Source organism: Falco cherrug, chromosome 3 (genome assembly GCF_023634085.1).
Source record: "Falco cherrug isolate bFalChe1 chromosome 3, bFalChe1.pri, whole genome shotgun sequence".
Classification (NCBI taxonomy): Eukaryota; Metazoa; Chordata; class Aves; order Falconiformes; family Falconidae; genus Falco; species Falco cherrug.
Window position 1 is genome coordinate 46,255,903 of NC_073699.1, and position 17,065 is coordinate 46,272,967.

Here is a 17,065-nt window from a genome sequence, read left to right on the forward strand (position 1 = left end):
TTCCAATACCTGCACTCCCCTTGACTGACCTAAACGCATCAGAAAGGAAAAGTGAAACCCAGCGACTCACAGACCTAAAAACCTGGGCATGCCACAGCACACATAGCAAGCTTGCAGAGCCCAGCAGTGGGGAGATCAGGAGCAGCCTGCAGCTTCAAGAGAACAACGGGACACACTATTTGCTTGTGTAGACATATGATCAGCAGTAGAGCAAAGACTGCAACAGCTAATGCTAAGTATGCAACGGCCACACTGAGTATCTGTCATGGAATGTGGGCTTTGAATTTTTGGTAGTGGTGGCTTAGGGTTTTTTTGAGTGGTGGTGTGTTGTATGTGTTTTTGCAACAAACTAGTTTTACTAAACTACCAACTCACAGGATGAAATACTGGACTACAATTTCTAATTGGCATACGTGCATTCCTTGATTTGTTCCAGTTTGGCCTTATCCGAAAGGAATTCAGTTTGTGTACTCCCACATGAAAACCAGACCGCAGAAAGCAGAGCTAACTCCCGTAATACACTCCTGATCCAAACTAAGATGCTAATGACAAAGTCAAATATTCTTGACTTACAACACAAGAAAAGCACACAAATAGATCTCACATACATACAACAGTGTTAGCTTCAGTTGCCCCGTAGGTTACAACATACTCCCACAGTGAGGTACACTGCAGCTTCCATATATCCCCATTATCAAGATAATACCTTTCCTTGGAGCTGCAGTGATTGGCTGAAGACAACACAAACTGAGGACCACTGCATAGAAATATCTGGCCAGAAAAATCTGAATTAAAACGTGATTGTCTTAAGAAAGCAAGTCCTTATTTCATTGTTAAGCAGTCAAAAGAAATTTTATCCAGTTCTCCTCTTCTTACATCTACGCTCAAGATGCTTCCTGTTCAGTGGTGGATTGAAACCAGGTATGTAAGGCTAGTGCTAAATCAGAAAAGTGATGGTGCTGTGACTCAGTAAGCACCAACTGGAAGCAAATAACTCACAAGTTTCCTTAGCCACAGGGTAAAAAAAGCCTTCTCTTATCAAACAGAAGTTGTTACAGCTTCATAAATACAGAGATAGCACCACTAACAGCTAGCAGTTTTTACTAAGAGAAAAAGAAATTCAGGAAATGCTCAATGCAGATACACAATTACAGACACAGTAACACTGGTCATTATGGACATCTCTGGGTATCTTAACACTTGTAGGTATCTCGAGAATTACCTCATCATGTTTCTTATTTTGCTATTCCTTCAACACACTTGCATTCAAGATCAGAACTGTAAGTACAATCTGACCATACTCTTCTATACATTTTCACAGAGAACTTCCAAGGAGGCACAGGTGTTAGATGCAATTTCAAGTTATTAACTTGTAAAATAAGTAAGGTACTTTAAATCTTACCTATGAAGTCAGCTAAAATATTGCATTTGTTTACATTTTTATGTACACATACATTCATATATGCATGCCCTGCATGTGTGCATCTCCCTTCATTAATTTGCTATACCAAAAAGCACATACACAAGGCTATGGCTCATGCATGTGTTTCTAAAGGTATCCTAAAATGCTCTTGGAAAAGGAAACAGACAACCCTGCCTTAGAGAACAGTTAAGCACATTTGAAAGACATAGCTATCAGTATGAGCATCTTAAAGCCATCACAAGTGTAGACGCTGAGCACTGAGGTAGAACTGCTCTGTGGTAAAGTGACAAGAAAACAGCTGACTTTGCTAAGGTATATTCTTAACCTGAGCCCCCACAAAAGTCAAAGTCTGGATTTTGGCAGACTTTTTTAAACTTTAAGCTTTTATCAATCCCTTCTTGATTTCTGAAGTATTTACTATCTTCATGATTATAGTGAACTTGAGTTCTTAAGTCTTCTGTGAAAACAGTGAGCCATATCTTTTCTTCTACATCAGAAATGCAAACACTTCCTCTAGAGAATTCTTGATTAAGGCTACTAGACACATCACAATTTCCCAACATGATGTTATATTAACCACACCTGGCATGAATGCACAGAGAAAGACTATCCAGAGAAATACAAGTTCTTAATAATATAGAAAATTTCCACAAAAAATGTGAGGCAAAACATCCAGTCTTACAAATCTGAGTGTTACTTAAGGAAGTTAAACAGTGCAAACAGCAGAAATCTGCAGTTTTAAGAATATGTCACTCCAAAAAAAGGAAATTTTAGCAAATTTTTAATTTTCACAGAAGCCAAAGAAAGCTGCAAGACAAAGTACAGTTTCACATGGATGCTGATGATAGAGCTTACCCAGAACAAAGGGAAAGCTAGTAGAGCCATATGTTTAAATAATTTCTATGATTTATTACTTACCGTATCCCATATCTGAAGCTTTATCTGTTTTCCATCAATAGTTATCATTCGAGCCCCAAATTCTACACCTGAATAGATTTTAGAAAAGATTACATTATTAGCATGTGTCAGAGAGAAGAATATCAAGTACTATAACAGCAAGAATGTAAGTTTAACTCAACACTGTATTTGTAGGAAACAATTCCTTTCACAATCTGCTTTTCGTTAATTTTCCAGCTATTTGAAAGAGCTGGAAAGTTTTCCAGAAGGAAGAAAACTGTTACTTTCCAAGTGCTTTAAAAATGCATTAATTAGAGCAAGTGCCAAGGAGGCATTTCCTACAATGTTTTCCAGATGATTTCGTAGCTCTAGATCAGAGGGAGATAAACATGTGCTTTTGCATGCAAACAGGAAGCTGAAGAGTCACAGTTACTTTAACACTCTGCCAAGGATAGATCGCTAAAGCCAGTTTAGAAGAAATTAAACCTACAATTCTTTATCAATAAAGTATTCTAATGACTATACAAATGTCACCTTCAACAAGACAAATTTTATGATTGTATTAAAACTCATCTGCCTTTATACAAAAATAAAGGGCTTCCAAAATTCTAGCTAGTTAAAGATCAAATTTAATAACTGAGGGAAAAATTAATGTTTCAAATAAAAAAGGAATTTCTTCAGTGGAAAAAAATCAAGCCTTTTGTACCATCACTTGAAGCATTTTTAGGATATTTTAAATTAAGCATACATTGAGGCTATTACTACAGTAGTTAAAATCTGACAGATGTGTAAAGATAGCAGACATATGCAAAGGTTATCAAGTTTCCATTAATCTGTATTTTTTCTGAAATAATGGATATATGAAGCAAAGATCGAGTTGGTAGGTTAAGTTTTATCTAAAATTGGTCACTGTCTAGATTTGGGCTGAGGTCTTCCAATTAAGCAGACCTGCTATGAAGTATTCCAAATGTCTCTGCAAAAGCTTATTTAGAACATTTGGGGGGCAGCATTGCTTTCTGCAGAATGACTTTTGGGGAAGGGGCAGGTAGGAACCACTATTCTCCCTTCCCCAAGGGCCAAATAAGAGCAGTGGGCCAAACAACATGGTGCTCTCTTTAGCATGCAAATAACTTGCAGGAACTGTACACAAACAAATTGAAAGAATGGAGGGGGAGGGGCAGAAAGGAGGAAGCAGGTGAATGACAAGGCTTTCTCTGAAGTTGATTGCAAAGCCAGGAGAAGGTCCTTTGACTACTACAAGTGTCAACACTGCAGCTGTTACTTGATCTCAAAATGCACATACAGAGCTACTGATTCAAATCCAGCAATCATCCTGAACGTTTAGTTTCCACAAACAGCCCCACAGAAAAATTAAAAGGGTATTTATTCGGTTCCATCAAAATATCTGCTGAGAGACAATTCTGAATTTGAAAAAACACACAGTTGGATGGTAAGCCTGTCCTCTTAAAGAAGGAATAGAAAAGGCTCAGGTTTACAGTAAGGGCATGTCCTAAGGGCAATACGCAAACCAAAGAGAATGTTTACAGTGTCTTTTTGTCATCCATTTCTACCTACAAATGTTGTGGGGAGTTTTTTACGGTTGGGTGTGTGTTTTCTTGTTGTTGGATTTGGTTTTTTGGGCTGTGTGGGTGTGTGTGGTGTTGGGGTTTGGTTTTTTTTTTTTTTTTTGCTTTTCCTCCACTGCCCCCCCCGCCCCGCCCCCCCCAGTTTTCATTAAAGGTAGCGTTTCTCTCTGAATTTCTTAAATCTTACAGATAACACTTTAGGCCAACTACACTAAAATTTGGGGCTGAATTTTGCACAACTCTAGATGAAAAGTCTTCTTTCCACATGTCCAGTTTCAGTCTCCCTTCTCCTCTAACAGAGTTGCTCACAGCAGGAATAAAATCTGCACTCCCATGGGCTAAAACCATTGTATCATATTAAGAAGAGTTAGTCTATGTAACACAAGCCTTTTTATTGAACCTACAGGTTCCCAGGAAGCACATTAGGTAACTAACATCAACCCATCCCACCTCGCCCTGTATAGGCACTCATACAACTTAGAACCCATGTTCTTTATTTATTTCTGTCTTTCTAAAACAGTTTGGGTAATTGGGAGAACCACTCTCCTGACCAAAACACACACGCATGCCCTCTCAGTTCAGCGAAAGGAGGCTGCTTCCAGCCTATGTCCCTTCTTGCCCTTTCCAAGCAGCTTTCCATGCTCCATTTCTAATATCCCTCATTATGCTAGGTTCATGTCCTCATCCCACTAGCTTCAATTCCTGCTCCCAGATTTCATCTAGCTGTACACCAGACAAAAGACCTGGTACTACAACCACCCTGCTGAAGTGAAGCTGTTTCCCACAGCCGATCAGTTTGCTGATGTGACAGGACTGCCAAAAGCGTAAGTGATATATAAGGTGTCATGTATTTGGCAGGCCCAAAGAAGAAAAGATGACAATAACTCATGCCTCCCTAAAGAACTCAGGCTCTTTATTCAGCCAGCCTATCTGCTGCTAAGACCTCAGAAATATTTGAAAACTGATGTTAGCTGAAGAATTTGAATTATATAAAGACAGCCACGCACAAGGTGTGGGAGGAATGTCAAGACAGAAAGGGAACCCATAACCAAACCACCTGATACATTCTGTTACATGAAGAATATTTGTTTGTATTTCAATCATCTGTTTCAGTACTCCCAAACACAGGAAGCCCACCTATTCCAGGACACAAACTAAAAATAGAGACTAGGGATACATTTTGTGCAAGGCTCATCATGATTAGAGCTGATAGGTTCCTTGAAATAACATCAAGAAGTTCAAAGGTTCTGCAACCTTATCAGAGACTAGCATCTGTTATGCTTACCAGGTTTCACTGTTTCACTCATCTGAAGGCTAAGCTTGCCCACAAAATTCCCACACTATTCCTCATATTTTGTGTGGAAAGAAGTTTGCATCATTTACTGTAGCTAGATCAGAGGCAATGCATTCTGTCAACATGTATTAATTTCCCCTAGTTATCAGTATCAAATCATACCTAACACAAATGGTCCACATTCAATTGAGGAGTCAGGCAGAACACCCCCGTCCCTTCCAGTGAATACCTTCATACTTCAATCCTTCCCCATCCAGAAGTTAGTCTTCCCAAATCGTAAATCTGTTTATTTATCTTTAAGGTTAATTGTGCTTTAGTTTACCTGTAACTTGTCTTCAAGATTCTGTGGCTAGGCTAATATTCTGTTTTCTATGAAATATCTGCCATTTGCATCACCATCAATGTATGTGAAGCTTAGCCAATTCTCCTTCCATGCCGAGGTTTTAGCTTTTCTGTTGAAGATACTATAGCTACGAATTTTGTTTCACATTGTACCTTCCCAGTAAGAAAAAAGATGTCCACTTGGCTTTATTAGCTAACAAATACTGATCAGCTAAAGATTCACTGCTACCTTAATACAGCACAAATTCTACATTACTACAGCACAACAAACTCATAAATGCATGCTGAGGTACCATGGCTGCTTAACCATTAGCACTGTGGAGGACAAAAGAGACCTACCAATAGTGAGATCGTGGACTGGTTGAAATCTCTTGTCTGTAAACTGCAACAATAAACATGATTTCCCAACACCTAAAAGAAAAACAACCAAAATAAAGAAGTTTTAAGCAAATTAAAAACATGTGTTAAGAACCAATAGGTAGTTATTTATGTTATATATTATTTAAAACTCATTATTAGAACTTGGGATACTAGATTTCACCTGCTTTGAATCCTGTGTAACTTTTTCATACCACAACAGCTTTTAAAGTTCCAGAAACATTAAAGTCAAAGTAGTATTTTTCAAAAACAACCAAAAAAATTAATTCTTCTTCCAAAACCGTACTTCTGCCTTTAAAATTAAGTAGAAAAAAATATATTTCCTAACAGACCTTCAAAGTATTATTTCACATCCTCTCTCCACTGTAACTACAGGTCTTGCTACCCCCCTCACAACCCTGCATCTGCTTCCCCTTCAACACTTTCAGCCTTCTTCCAAGCGAACTAGGTCCTCCACAACACCTCACTCTCACCCATCTCCTAATTTATCAGCTGAGGTAACAGCACTACATATATGGCTGCCTAGAATCACTATGTGCCACTGCCCATTGGTTCCCAACAGGCCAAAAAATAGTCCCAGCAGAACTGGCAACAGCTGAGTTCACACTACAGCCAGCCAGACAACACATTGTTCCCCTCAGATATCCTGATTTCCAACCCAAACGGATTAACTACTTCACATCACATGGACAATGGTAAGCAAATGGGCAACTTCTTCTGTATGTGAAAGCACAGAGAAGTAAAAGTTAATGCAGTCAATAGAAGTACTCCTAACTATCTAAGTTTATAAACATAATACTGTTGTTTACTCTTATTTTTTCCTTGTTCTTTTACTTGGAGGGGTCATTCTTCCTGTTCTGGAATATTTCATATTTTCAGCCTTTTAAAACTTGACAGTCATACCTTCGGTTTACATACATTTAAATTCTGAACAAAGGGATAAGGAAAAGAACCATACTGCAAGACACAAGATATGCATAACAGAGGTTTGCATATAGTGACATGGATATTTCTACTACTAAATTCAACAAGATTTTTAGTATGGTTTCATGAGGAAAGCAAGCCTACACAATAGCAATCACTGCCCATCTGTCATTTTGGTCTTAAAAAACTATGACCAGTTTCAACCAAACCTAATAGGAGACCTGCATTTAGTTTTGTTACAAAATGAGCTGCGACAAATTGATGCCACTCTGAGATTAATATCCCAAGTGATGTAGCAATTCCAGCAGCCTGAGCCAATTGTTGGTGCTGCTGTCCCTACTCTCTCCCCTACAGCACGTTCGTGCCCATTTCTTCACGTGGCTTAGATTAGTTCTGAAGCAATTGCAGTTGTCTGCTGGGTTAGCACGCTGATCTGACAAGAAGAGTGACAAAACAAACAGAAACAGCTTAATGCAGAGTCAGACAAGCATGAGGGTTAGTTCAAATGAGGGCAGAGAAATGCAGCAGCCAGCAGATCAACAGCTTAGAGTGGCATGGAACTGCAGCCCAAGGCAAAGCTTGCAGCACTAGCCTTAACATCTCTTTCCTGTAGCTCTCTGGCTTATGATAGCAAGCTCTGTGGGCATAAGAAGTGGATAAGGAATGGGGGAGAGTGCTGGAGGTAAGAAATAGGGAGAAGGACAGGCAGAATACTAGAGCTGTAGGGACAGAGAACACAAAACTAATCTTAAAATAGTAGTATCTTCTACTCACAGAACACTGCTTATATACACAGATAACCACCAATGACACACAGCAGCCCCATCACCGAAGATAATCACGATCCCGCTTACAAAAAACAACCTATAAATCACACCAGAAATAGAATGGAGAATAGCTTTTATCATTAACCCAACAAAGTGATTTCAGTATCATTGGATATATCAGAACCTCAAAGCTACCCAATATTCCTGCACAAATCTTACAAAGACTTGAAAAACATTTCAAAATCTAATCAACAAAGTGACACTTGTTTACATGTCCCAGCACTAGCTCTCAAGTGGCAATCTGGTATTTCTTCTTGTAATGCTAGTGACCAGCGTGTTGGTTCAAGAGGAGATACAAACACTAGCATCAACACAGCAAAGACAACAGATGAGCACAGCCCTTTGATGCAAGCTGTGTCTCAAACTGGCACAAGATGACTACACCTCTAGTTAATTCTATGCAGCATGCCTTTTAGGAGCAGACTGCAGAGTGGTGGGTTCACACCCAGAAACAGAAAAATTAACTAGTTTCTGTCTTAATGCCATTCCTGCTACTTCAGAACGTTCCAGCAAAATACACCTGGAAGGCCCTAAGTTCTGTACTGCCCTGACTGAAAAAGAAGTTCAAAAAGTTGCAAACAAAGCTGCAGCACCTATTAAGTTTAGGTTTAAAATATTTTATTGCCTATTTTTAATAGTAATATTTTAATTTTATCATTTTTAACAGGGAAGTTCTTATGAGAATAGTTTGTGGACCATTCAATTGCAAAGCCTGAGCAGGCTGCACTATGTTAGACACAGCCCAGAACCTGTATCAGGTTCTGGAGCTTAATTAAGATCAATTAACAGTTGCATGGCCACTAACTCCATGGCATACAGATGGTTCAAAGTAACTACGCTGGTTAACTCACTCTATGAGCAAAGTGGCTGTTTACCAGGCATCTCATTCACTTAGCACTGTAAATCTCATACCTGAAATGAGGCAGACACTCTGGGAAAAGTAGCTGAGCATGTCTCATGATAGCCAGTTGCAGACACAGAAAGGACAGATTCAGTTATTTATTAACTCATTCTCCATGTTACTGCCACAATTACTTTAATACAGCTTCAGATAAAGCACCCCCAGAGAAAAAAAAAAAAATCTTAGTATTTTAAAACAAGAAATAAGCAGAGCTTGGTTACACTTCACCAACAACCATGGTAAACAAAAGCTCTTGCTTAGGAACAAATTAAAACAATGGATTACATGCTCAGAGGGGAGCAGTGTGCTTCCCTGCAAGTGCCTGTTCCAGGATCCCTTCATCACTTTTAGTACCCAAACAGTGATGGGAAGTGAAACTTGTGCTACAGTAGTTTTACCCTCTGGCTCTGAATTCCAAACCTCAGCTGGTTCTCCAAATTCCTCTGCCTCTCTTAAGTCTCCTCTTTATCTGGGTGCCACTCTACAGTCAGTTTCCCTAGGTAACGGCTGCCAGAGCTTTGCTGTTGTCCACCTTGGCCCAGCCATGCATTGCCTCCCCCCCTCCTTACATCAACACCAGTGTTGATTTCACTGCTTAGCAAGCCAGAACAGTTTGGTGGTAAAGCTAACCTCTCCCTTCTCACTCACCAAGTTATGCAGTGAGCTAAGCCAAGAAACAGATCCAGCATAAAACTACACTCACCCAAAACACTATTATGTGCATGAGACTAGGGCTACAAAATACATATCAAAGGGAAGGGTTGTTCTTTTCAGTACCAGGCTATGCTCATGGCAGTTAAAAAAAGCAGCTTTGCAACCACAGCCCAGGGGATGATACAGCTGAGCCAGTTAAATGGCTCTTGCTAAGACAGCTCATTTGCTTCCTTCTCCCCTTCCAGCTGCTGTGACTCCCTGTGAACAGGGCAAGGAAAGCTCAGTCATCAGCTGCAAAGTCAGAGGTGCACTAGTCAACATGAGGCAAACTTCCAGGCTTTTCTTACCATTAGCAAAACTCATCAGTATTCCTTCCACTTATGTTTGTTTGTCTTGGAAAGTTGATCTGGCTCAAAACTAAAAATGTCTCAAAAAAGGAGGGAAGAGGGAGTTACGATAATTTCCTTACTTGTTCACAGAAGCACCACTATAGCCCAAGAAAGGTGGCAGAGGAAAAGAACTGCAGTAGCAGTCATCCCAACCTAGGTATCAAAACTGAATCCTGAAGACAAGTCTCTTTAGTTAACCTGCTAGCTGCTTCTGATGGGTATGGTATGCTCAGCCCTTCCCACACAGTTTCACCTTACTCAAAACAGCTCTTACACTTTTCTGACCGTACCTACTATTTGCTTGGTTTTATTTTATAGATCACCTTTGTGAGCTGAACTGGCTCTCTCAGACAAGCACTGATGTTGACAGCCTAAGAAGCAGAAGTTCATGGCTGAGACAAGGAGTGGTAACCAAGTCCACCCATTCTGGTGGTGGATAAATATTGAATTAACTCAGCCATCTCACAGAACTGTATTTTTGTCATTGTTACTTCACAAGACAAGGTGATCAATCAGCTCACCACCAACAGAGATGAAGACCTACTCCCCCTTTGATATCCTGCTCTCACTGATCCTCCTAGGTCCTGTTTCCTCCCTTGGAAGTACGCTAGGCTTTGGAAAGCCCTTCCCTGGGCCAACTCTGCTGACTCAGCCACCAAGTAAAAAGTTAACCAAAAAGTAGGTAGTTTCTACTGCATTAGTGGGTTGGTTTAGCTCATGGCAGACTATGAAAGTCACCACAAGGTAAGTCCTTTCATGTGTAATCAACTATGTCAGCTTGGATGCCCACGATACTAAAGTCCCAATACCAACTGAGCTGAAACAAGTTTCCTACTTCTGTTACATCTCTTTAGAAAACAAACAAAAATAAATCTTTAAATAGGCTGAGGACAGTCTCAAACTGTGATGAAGCCTCAAATAATATAGATTATAAAACCAGCTCAGATTTAAACCAAGTAATTAAATAGTACAAATAACACAAGATATATACCTCTAACCTGGCTTATGAGGTACTTGTAGTTCTTTCTAGCAGTCTGCACAGCTTCCACATATTTCATAAGCCCTTTTGCTATCACAAGCCACAGCTCATTCCCTGTCTCCTTCCTTCCCAATATCTTTATGCAACTTGAAGTGCAGTACTACCCTTTCACAGGCCTAAGCATAATGAGACTTTAACCTAAAGCAAAGATTATTCTTAACCTCTTTTCAGCCAGTTATCTGTTAGTCAAAACTAACATCAAATGGAAAAATTCTATTTAAATTAGTAGGAAGAACAAACTACAACATTCCAAACTGTCAGTTATAGAGCAAAGGTATTTCACATACCAACATAAGCATGGGCAAGAAGGGAAGAAAATTAACCTCCAAAATCCTTCACGATGGCTACATAAGTTTTGGAAAATTAATGTCATAAAAATGGCTTTATAGCTCTTTAAATTCAGCTTCAATACTTAAGCAGACATTGCTGTAAATTATTTACAGGAGCCAATGATGTAAGTTTTCCCTTCTATATAAAAATTTGTGCAGACCTACAAACTGAAAGGAACTGTTCAGCTCTGTCACATTTCATCTAGTATGGCACTACCCAACTGCTAACTGCAGGTTTTAAAACTAAATAAAAATTATTTCCAAACAAAATAAAACTACATGAGTCCATACAAAATCTCTTTGCGTCCTGGATGATCACAGAAGACTCAGAAAACTGCCAGCCCTTCATAATAAAATTGTTTTAGCCAAAGTTGGGGAGGGAAGCATTGCTCAGGTTTTTTTTAGTGGGGTGGGGTGGTTTTGGTTTAAAGGTTAGAAATTAGTATGAGGGTGCACAGTTACAGTCTCATAAAATCATCTGTACAGGCATCTACTTAGAATTTATCAATTCTAGTTAACATCTAAGAGGCTAAGAAGATACACTTATACAACACCTAATATCTGCTCTTTTAGGGATCAAAGGACCATCAAAAGGGTCTCAAAGCAAGATTTAAGTAGTACAGATCAGTACTCTGGTTTTCAGTATGAAAAAGTTCTCAAGCTATCATGGGATGACAACAGCAGCTCTAATGGGATGAAAACCTGTTCAGTTAAGAAGTAGTTACATACTTAGAGAAAATAAGGGCAAGAGGCTCTGGTCATGCACATCACTAGCTAGTAACAGCTGCTGTTCCAGAACAAAGTGCAATGATACTAGACACATTTCACAAGGAAGACTGAAAAATAAAGCTAATTCAATTGCTTAATTTCAACATTTGAGAATCCCCTAGACAAGTGAAATGGTTGACTAGGCAGCTTACTTTAGAGTGAGGAAAATTAGATCACCAAGCAATTATATTTTCTTTCATCATCTTCCCCTAATAAGAACTACTTTGAGATACTGTTGGTTTATAACCAGCAACTATCTGCTGAAATTGAAAGGCAAATGAAAGTTCATTATGCAAGAAGCTCTGAGGGGTGCTGAACCAACACATGCAGGAAAAGCAGAATACAGACCTGCTCATGGAAGATGCAGCAACACTCATCATAACATTTAGATGGAATACAACTGACAAGTTATGTTGGTGGCAAGAAACTTGACCATTACAAAACTAGTATTTTTGGTATACTACAGTTCACTAGCATTCTCTAGTGGAATCTAGCAAACATACTCTAATATAAAGAAATCCTGTCTAATACATATTAAATATTCTGGAAAAAATTTTCCAGCTCTAGTCTTCGCAGAAATCTCACCTATCATTCCTAGATTATTCCCATCTGGTACACTGCTAGTAACAACAACATTTAAGCAGAAAAGAAGGTTTCACTATCGTATCAAACATATCAAACTTGTAAGAAATAAAACAACAGACTTTCAGCCATCAACTGTAAAACCAGGCAGTACTCATGTGCTAAAAATGTTCACCCTAGCTCACATCAAAGTCCATCTTGACTTCAACTGGTGGCCAAAAGTAGATGTGTGGGGAAGAGTGGATGAACGCTCCAACTCCTACAGGCAATCAAAATGAAACTGACACTATCAACAACCAAGTCAAAGGTCTTGGAGACACAGCCCTAAGCAGAATGCAACACATATGCTTCTAAATGCATTTGCAAACTCCTATAATGTTTTGGAAATACTCAGATCAAAAGATTTTTCCTGGTTAACTCTCACAGCAGTCAGTATTCCATAATACTTGAATTTTTCTCTTAAAGTTATCGACTCTATGAAATTCCCCAGCTACTGTCCACCCAGACAATGTAAAAACTGCAGATTTATGGCAATGTTGCTTGAGCACCTGAAAGACAGCTATGCCATTTCAGGTCTCTCCCACAACAGAAAACCAAGCAGATCTTAAACTAGTTCTAACTACATGGAAAAAAAATATTTTTTTCTAAATTATGCAAAATGTAACAACCAGAACAGAATTGATCCCAGGTTCATAAAGCTTGAAGTACCAGCAAAAGAAAAAGTCACAATGTCAACGACCAATGAAGCAAGCAATGCAAGGGGACAAGAGCTGTTGAGAAAAAGGCAGTCTTGCACAGTCAGTTTCTGTGGCTGTCATTTTAAGACACTGAGATCATACTGAATTCCTGTGGTTAAGTAGATGAAAGCATGCGGAATCACAATTCAGAGAAGATACATGCAGGTATAACTTGTATAACTGCAGGCATTTTTTGTTGGGTTTTTTATGGTTTGCATAACCCACTTCATTTTGCAGTGCTGAAAAGGAAGATGAGCTAAATGTTAACATCTGTCCTCAGCTGATGCTGCCTTACTTTTCTCCTACAGTTTGTTTACAACTAATTGCTGAGTCACCAGGCAGCCTATTCATTTCCAAATACTCTAAATCAAGTCCCAGAGATAAATTTCTTTATTGTTATGAAAATTACATGGCCTGCAAGGCCACTGGCATCTCTTCACTGGTTGGAATGCTGTAGCAGACCACCACTGGAACTGAACAGGATACTCCCAATCCACTCCTAATTCCCATCAGGAGAGCTATGAGCTCAACTGCCTTTGTCTGAGGAACAGTAGTAACACCTAAACCATCAGTCACTTTGGCAACAAACTGCACAACATAGATTGGTTCTTTGGTCCTAGCTATATTAGAATACTTACAAGGCTCATAGGAGATCTAATAAAAGCAAAACCAACTTACCACTACTGGCATATTTAACTCACTTCAAGAATGATTGTTGCAGTAGTTTTAGTTAGCCTCCTGTAGCAACTCTCAATAAAAGCCACAGAAATTAAAAAAAAAAAACAACCAAAACATCAAAACACAAATTTGTGAGCTGCTTTCCTCTCTGTGTTTCCTTTCTCTCTCTCACTCCTCCTTTATATGGCTCTTAAGCAGCTGAAACAATGTCATTTGTTCTGTATTTCACATTTCAAGGTACTGAAATGCAAAAGTGCAACACACCCCATTATACCAAGAGTATTTCCGTGTAGAAATTTAATCAGCATACAATCAATGAATGTAATAAAGCAATTGTCTGCTGTCATTTGCACCACTTTTAACAATCATAGTTTTTAGAGATGTACTAGAATAGGCTACCTGTTCTGAAGCACTACCACTCTGAACCCTGCACCTACCATTTTGCATCACCCTGGACAGACAAAACTCTTCTTACTTCCCTTGAATCTGCTCAGGTAATCTCATGTCCTCTGGTTTAACGAGCTGTCACTCACTTAAATACTCAATAAAAAAATCAGAGTTTTCACATCATCTACAGCCTAATGCTTCCAACACAGTTGTCACAGCTGTGATATTTCTTAAGATTAATCTGTAGTACAGCTGCTGCTGCAGTAGCCTAAAAAAGCTTCTAGAGTTTAAATGTAGGTTTAAAAAAAAAATAAAGTCACATAGTAGTTGCATCCAGTGTATTTAACAACCTCATGTGTAATGCAAGTGTAATGTATGATTATACTCTAGTGATAGTGTGGTTCAGAGGTATGAAGTACAATTACAGAGGCCTCTTTAGAATAGCATGTAAAGTGACAGCTGTGTCATCAAACTTATTAAAAAAAGCATTTATTCAGGTATGAGGAACACAACAAGAGAGATGCACAATACTCAGGCACAATGGTTAACTATGTGTTACCCTGTCCTGACAACAGTTTGATGCAAGTATGCTACTTATACCCACACTGTACTAAGGAAGCAGAGAATATATTGGCAAATGGGCTTCAAACAGCAATTCCTATCAGCATATTGTTATGCTCCCAGCATTTGTAAGCATTACTATTTTACACACCAGCCAATGACAAACCGAATGCAGCAAGTTTTTAAAAGTGGGAAGCAAATGAGAAGAGAGCCCAGAAGCGACATGAAGTATCTGGGGAAGCACCGGTCAATAATAGTAATTAAAAAAAATAGTTCCTGTAAATCAGTGGATAAGAACCAGGGCTTTTAATTTGCCTTTGACAGCATGTCTTGACAGTTTGCTACAGCACCTCCAGCTGGGGCTGGAAACGGCATCCTTGCGGCCTGAGCTGAATGTACCACATAGCAGTAGTCTTGGCCTCACCGCAAAACGGCGGGATGGCATGTGGCACCTCTCAGGCCTCACCTCTGCAGGGATGCAAATAAGGGACACTCCCCAGGTACAAGTTTTGAGGTGACAGCGCCTTCCTCCTCCCCCTGCCAGATGCCGCAGCCAGGGGCGTGACACGGCCCGACTGCCCCGCGGCCTGACAGCCAGGCCCGGCGGCGCCTGTCAGGCCTCCGGGCCTGGTGCGCGGCCCGAGGCCGCCGGGCGCGGAGCCGCCGAGGGGCAGGCCGAAGCCGCCGGGCGCGGAGCCGCCGAGGGGCAGGCCGAGGCCGCCGGGCGGGGCCCGGCGCAGAGGCGGGGGGGAGCCGCCTCCTCGCGCAGAGCCACCACGTCGACGACGCCAGCACTGCGGAAATGGGAGCGGGGAGCCAGGCCCTGCTCCGCGCTCCGCCCGCCCCCCCGCGCTCCCGGGGCGGCCTCGCCTCGCCTCCCGCCCCCGCCGCTTACCTGTGTCCCCGATGATGATATACTTGAAGAGATACGCGTAGGCCATGGCCGCCCGGTCCCCGGCTCTCGCTCGCTCCTGCGTGACGCGCGCGCGCTCTGCCCCCTCCCCCGCTGTCAGGGCTCGCGCTGCGGAGAGGTGGAAACGGTTAACGGCCACCGGGCGGCGGCCCGCTCCCGCCGGGCGCCTCCGCGGGCACCGCTCGCCCGCTCCCTCCTACCTCCGCCGGCGGGCTCGCTCGGTCGCTGCTTGCCCTCCCGCCGCTCCCCGAGGCGCCGGGGAAGGCAGACGCGGCGGCGGGAAGAGCGGGCGGCGAGAACAATAACAGGCGCCGAGCGGCCCCGGACCCCTCCGGCAACGTCACGCACCCACCTCCTCGCTCCGCCCCGCCCCCGACCCGGAAGTGCTGAGGCAGCCGCTGGCTCGGGGCGCGCGGCCGCCTCCTGCCGGCGTGGGGGCGGGGCTTCGGGATGGCGGCGGAGCGGGGCCGCGGCGGGTTGGGTGTGAGGGGGTGGCCGGCCGGCCGGCTCTGGTCCCCTCTTCTGGCCGCTGTAACGGCTGCTGGGACCTTGGGCTGCTGGGACCTTGGGCTGCTGCTTTGCCTTCGCCTGGCGGGAGGAATAAGCGGCGGGGTGCGTTGTCCCGGAGGCCGGGGGGTGTCGTGGCGGCGGCGTCTTCTCCGCGGTGACCCCCGAGGGCGGCCTTGCGGGGAGAGGCTGAGAAATGGGGGATGGAGGCAGTCGGGCCGTCGTTAGGCGCTGACGGGCTCCTGGTTTGCACCAGGGCCAGGGGTGCTGAGGTACGGGGGGTGCGGCTGAAGCCCAGCGCTGCTGGCTGAGGTGTCTCTGGTGTTTCTGGCTAAAGGACCCAGGGAAACTAGCTCCGTCGAAGGCTGCGAGCCCAGCTCTGAGCTAGAGACACCTTTAAGCTTAAACACTAGTGAGCAGTTCTGTACAAGTTCATTCTCAGCACTTAACGAGCGTGAGTTCTGCCATGGAAAGGGTTTTTGCCTTTTCATTTCTGCCTTTTCTTGTTGAACCGGAAGCAATGAGCCAGGGAGGTAGCCTAAGTTCACAGCTGGTGTTTAGGACTTTCTACTCAGAGCTCATGTGGGACTGGTGAGTTGGAAGAAACTTCAAGGTCTTCCTTAGTCTAAAGCTGCTTGATGAAGTATGTCGTGTACCCAGACCTTTGGCCCTGGAGCAGTCGGAGGTTGCTTGGCCTGTGGGTTGGTTCCATGCCGAGATGCCTGGCAGTGGTAACCGTGGTACCTTGCTCCAGTCAGGTGCTACAGCTGGTGATGTGTCGGGGTACCCTCCAGCTCAGCTCTTTGTTGACTGTGAATTGGTGGGACTGTTGAAGAGCCATTGACATTTTCTTCATATGAACTCACAAGTCTACCATTCTGGTTGTACCAGTCTGGTAACTTTTAAAGATTTTTATTTGTGGCATGTCAGGTCAACAGGTTGGACAGCA

At 42.3% G+C, this 17,065-nt stretch overlaps 1 protein-coding gene across 1 annotated transcript in view; it reads right to left on the reverse strand.

Moving 5' to 3' along the window:
* The window catches only part of RAB2A (RAB2A, member RAS oncogene family), a 44,004-nt gene extending 28,028 nt beyond the window's left edge, over positions 1–15,976 (reverse strand). The window contains exons 1-4 of the mRNA XM_055704609.1: positions 15,810–15,976; positions 15,592–15,717; positions 5,882–5,953; positions 2,342–2,409 (exon numbers count right to left, since the gene is read on the reverse strand). Of these exons, the coding sequence (XP_055560584.1) occupies positions 2,342–2,409; positions 5,882–5,953; positions 15,592–15,637 (186 nt within the window). The 5' untranslated portion in view covers positions 15,638–15,717; positions 15,810–15,976. The remainder of the gene's footprint in view (positions 1–2,341; positions 2,410–5,881; positions 5,954–15,591; positions 15,718–15,809) is intronic.
* Positions 15,977–17,065: the final 1,089 nt, after the last annotated feature.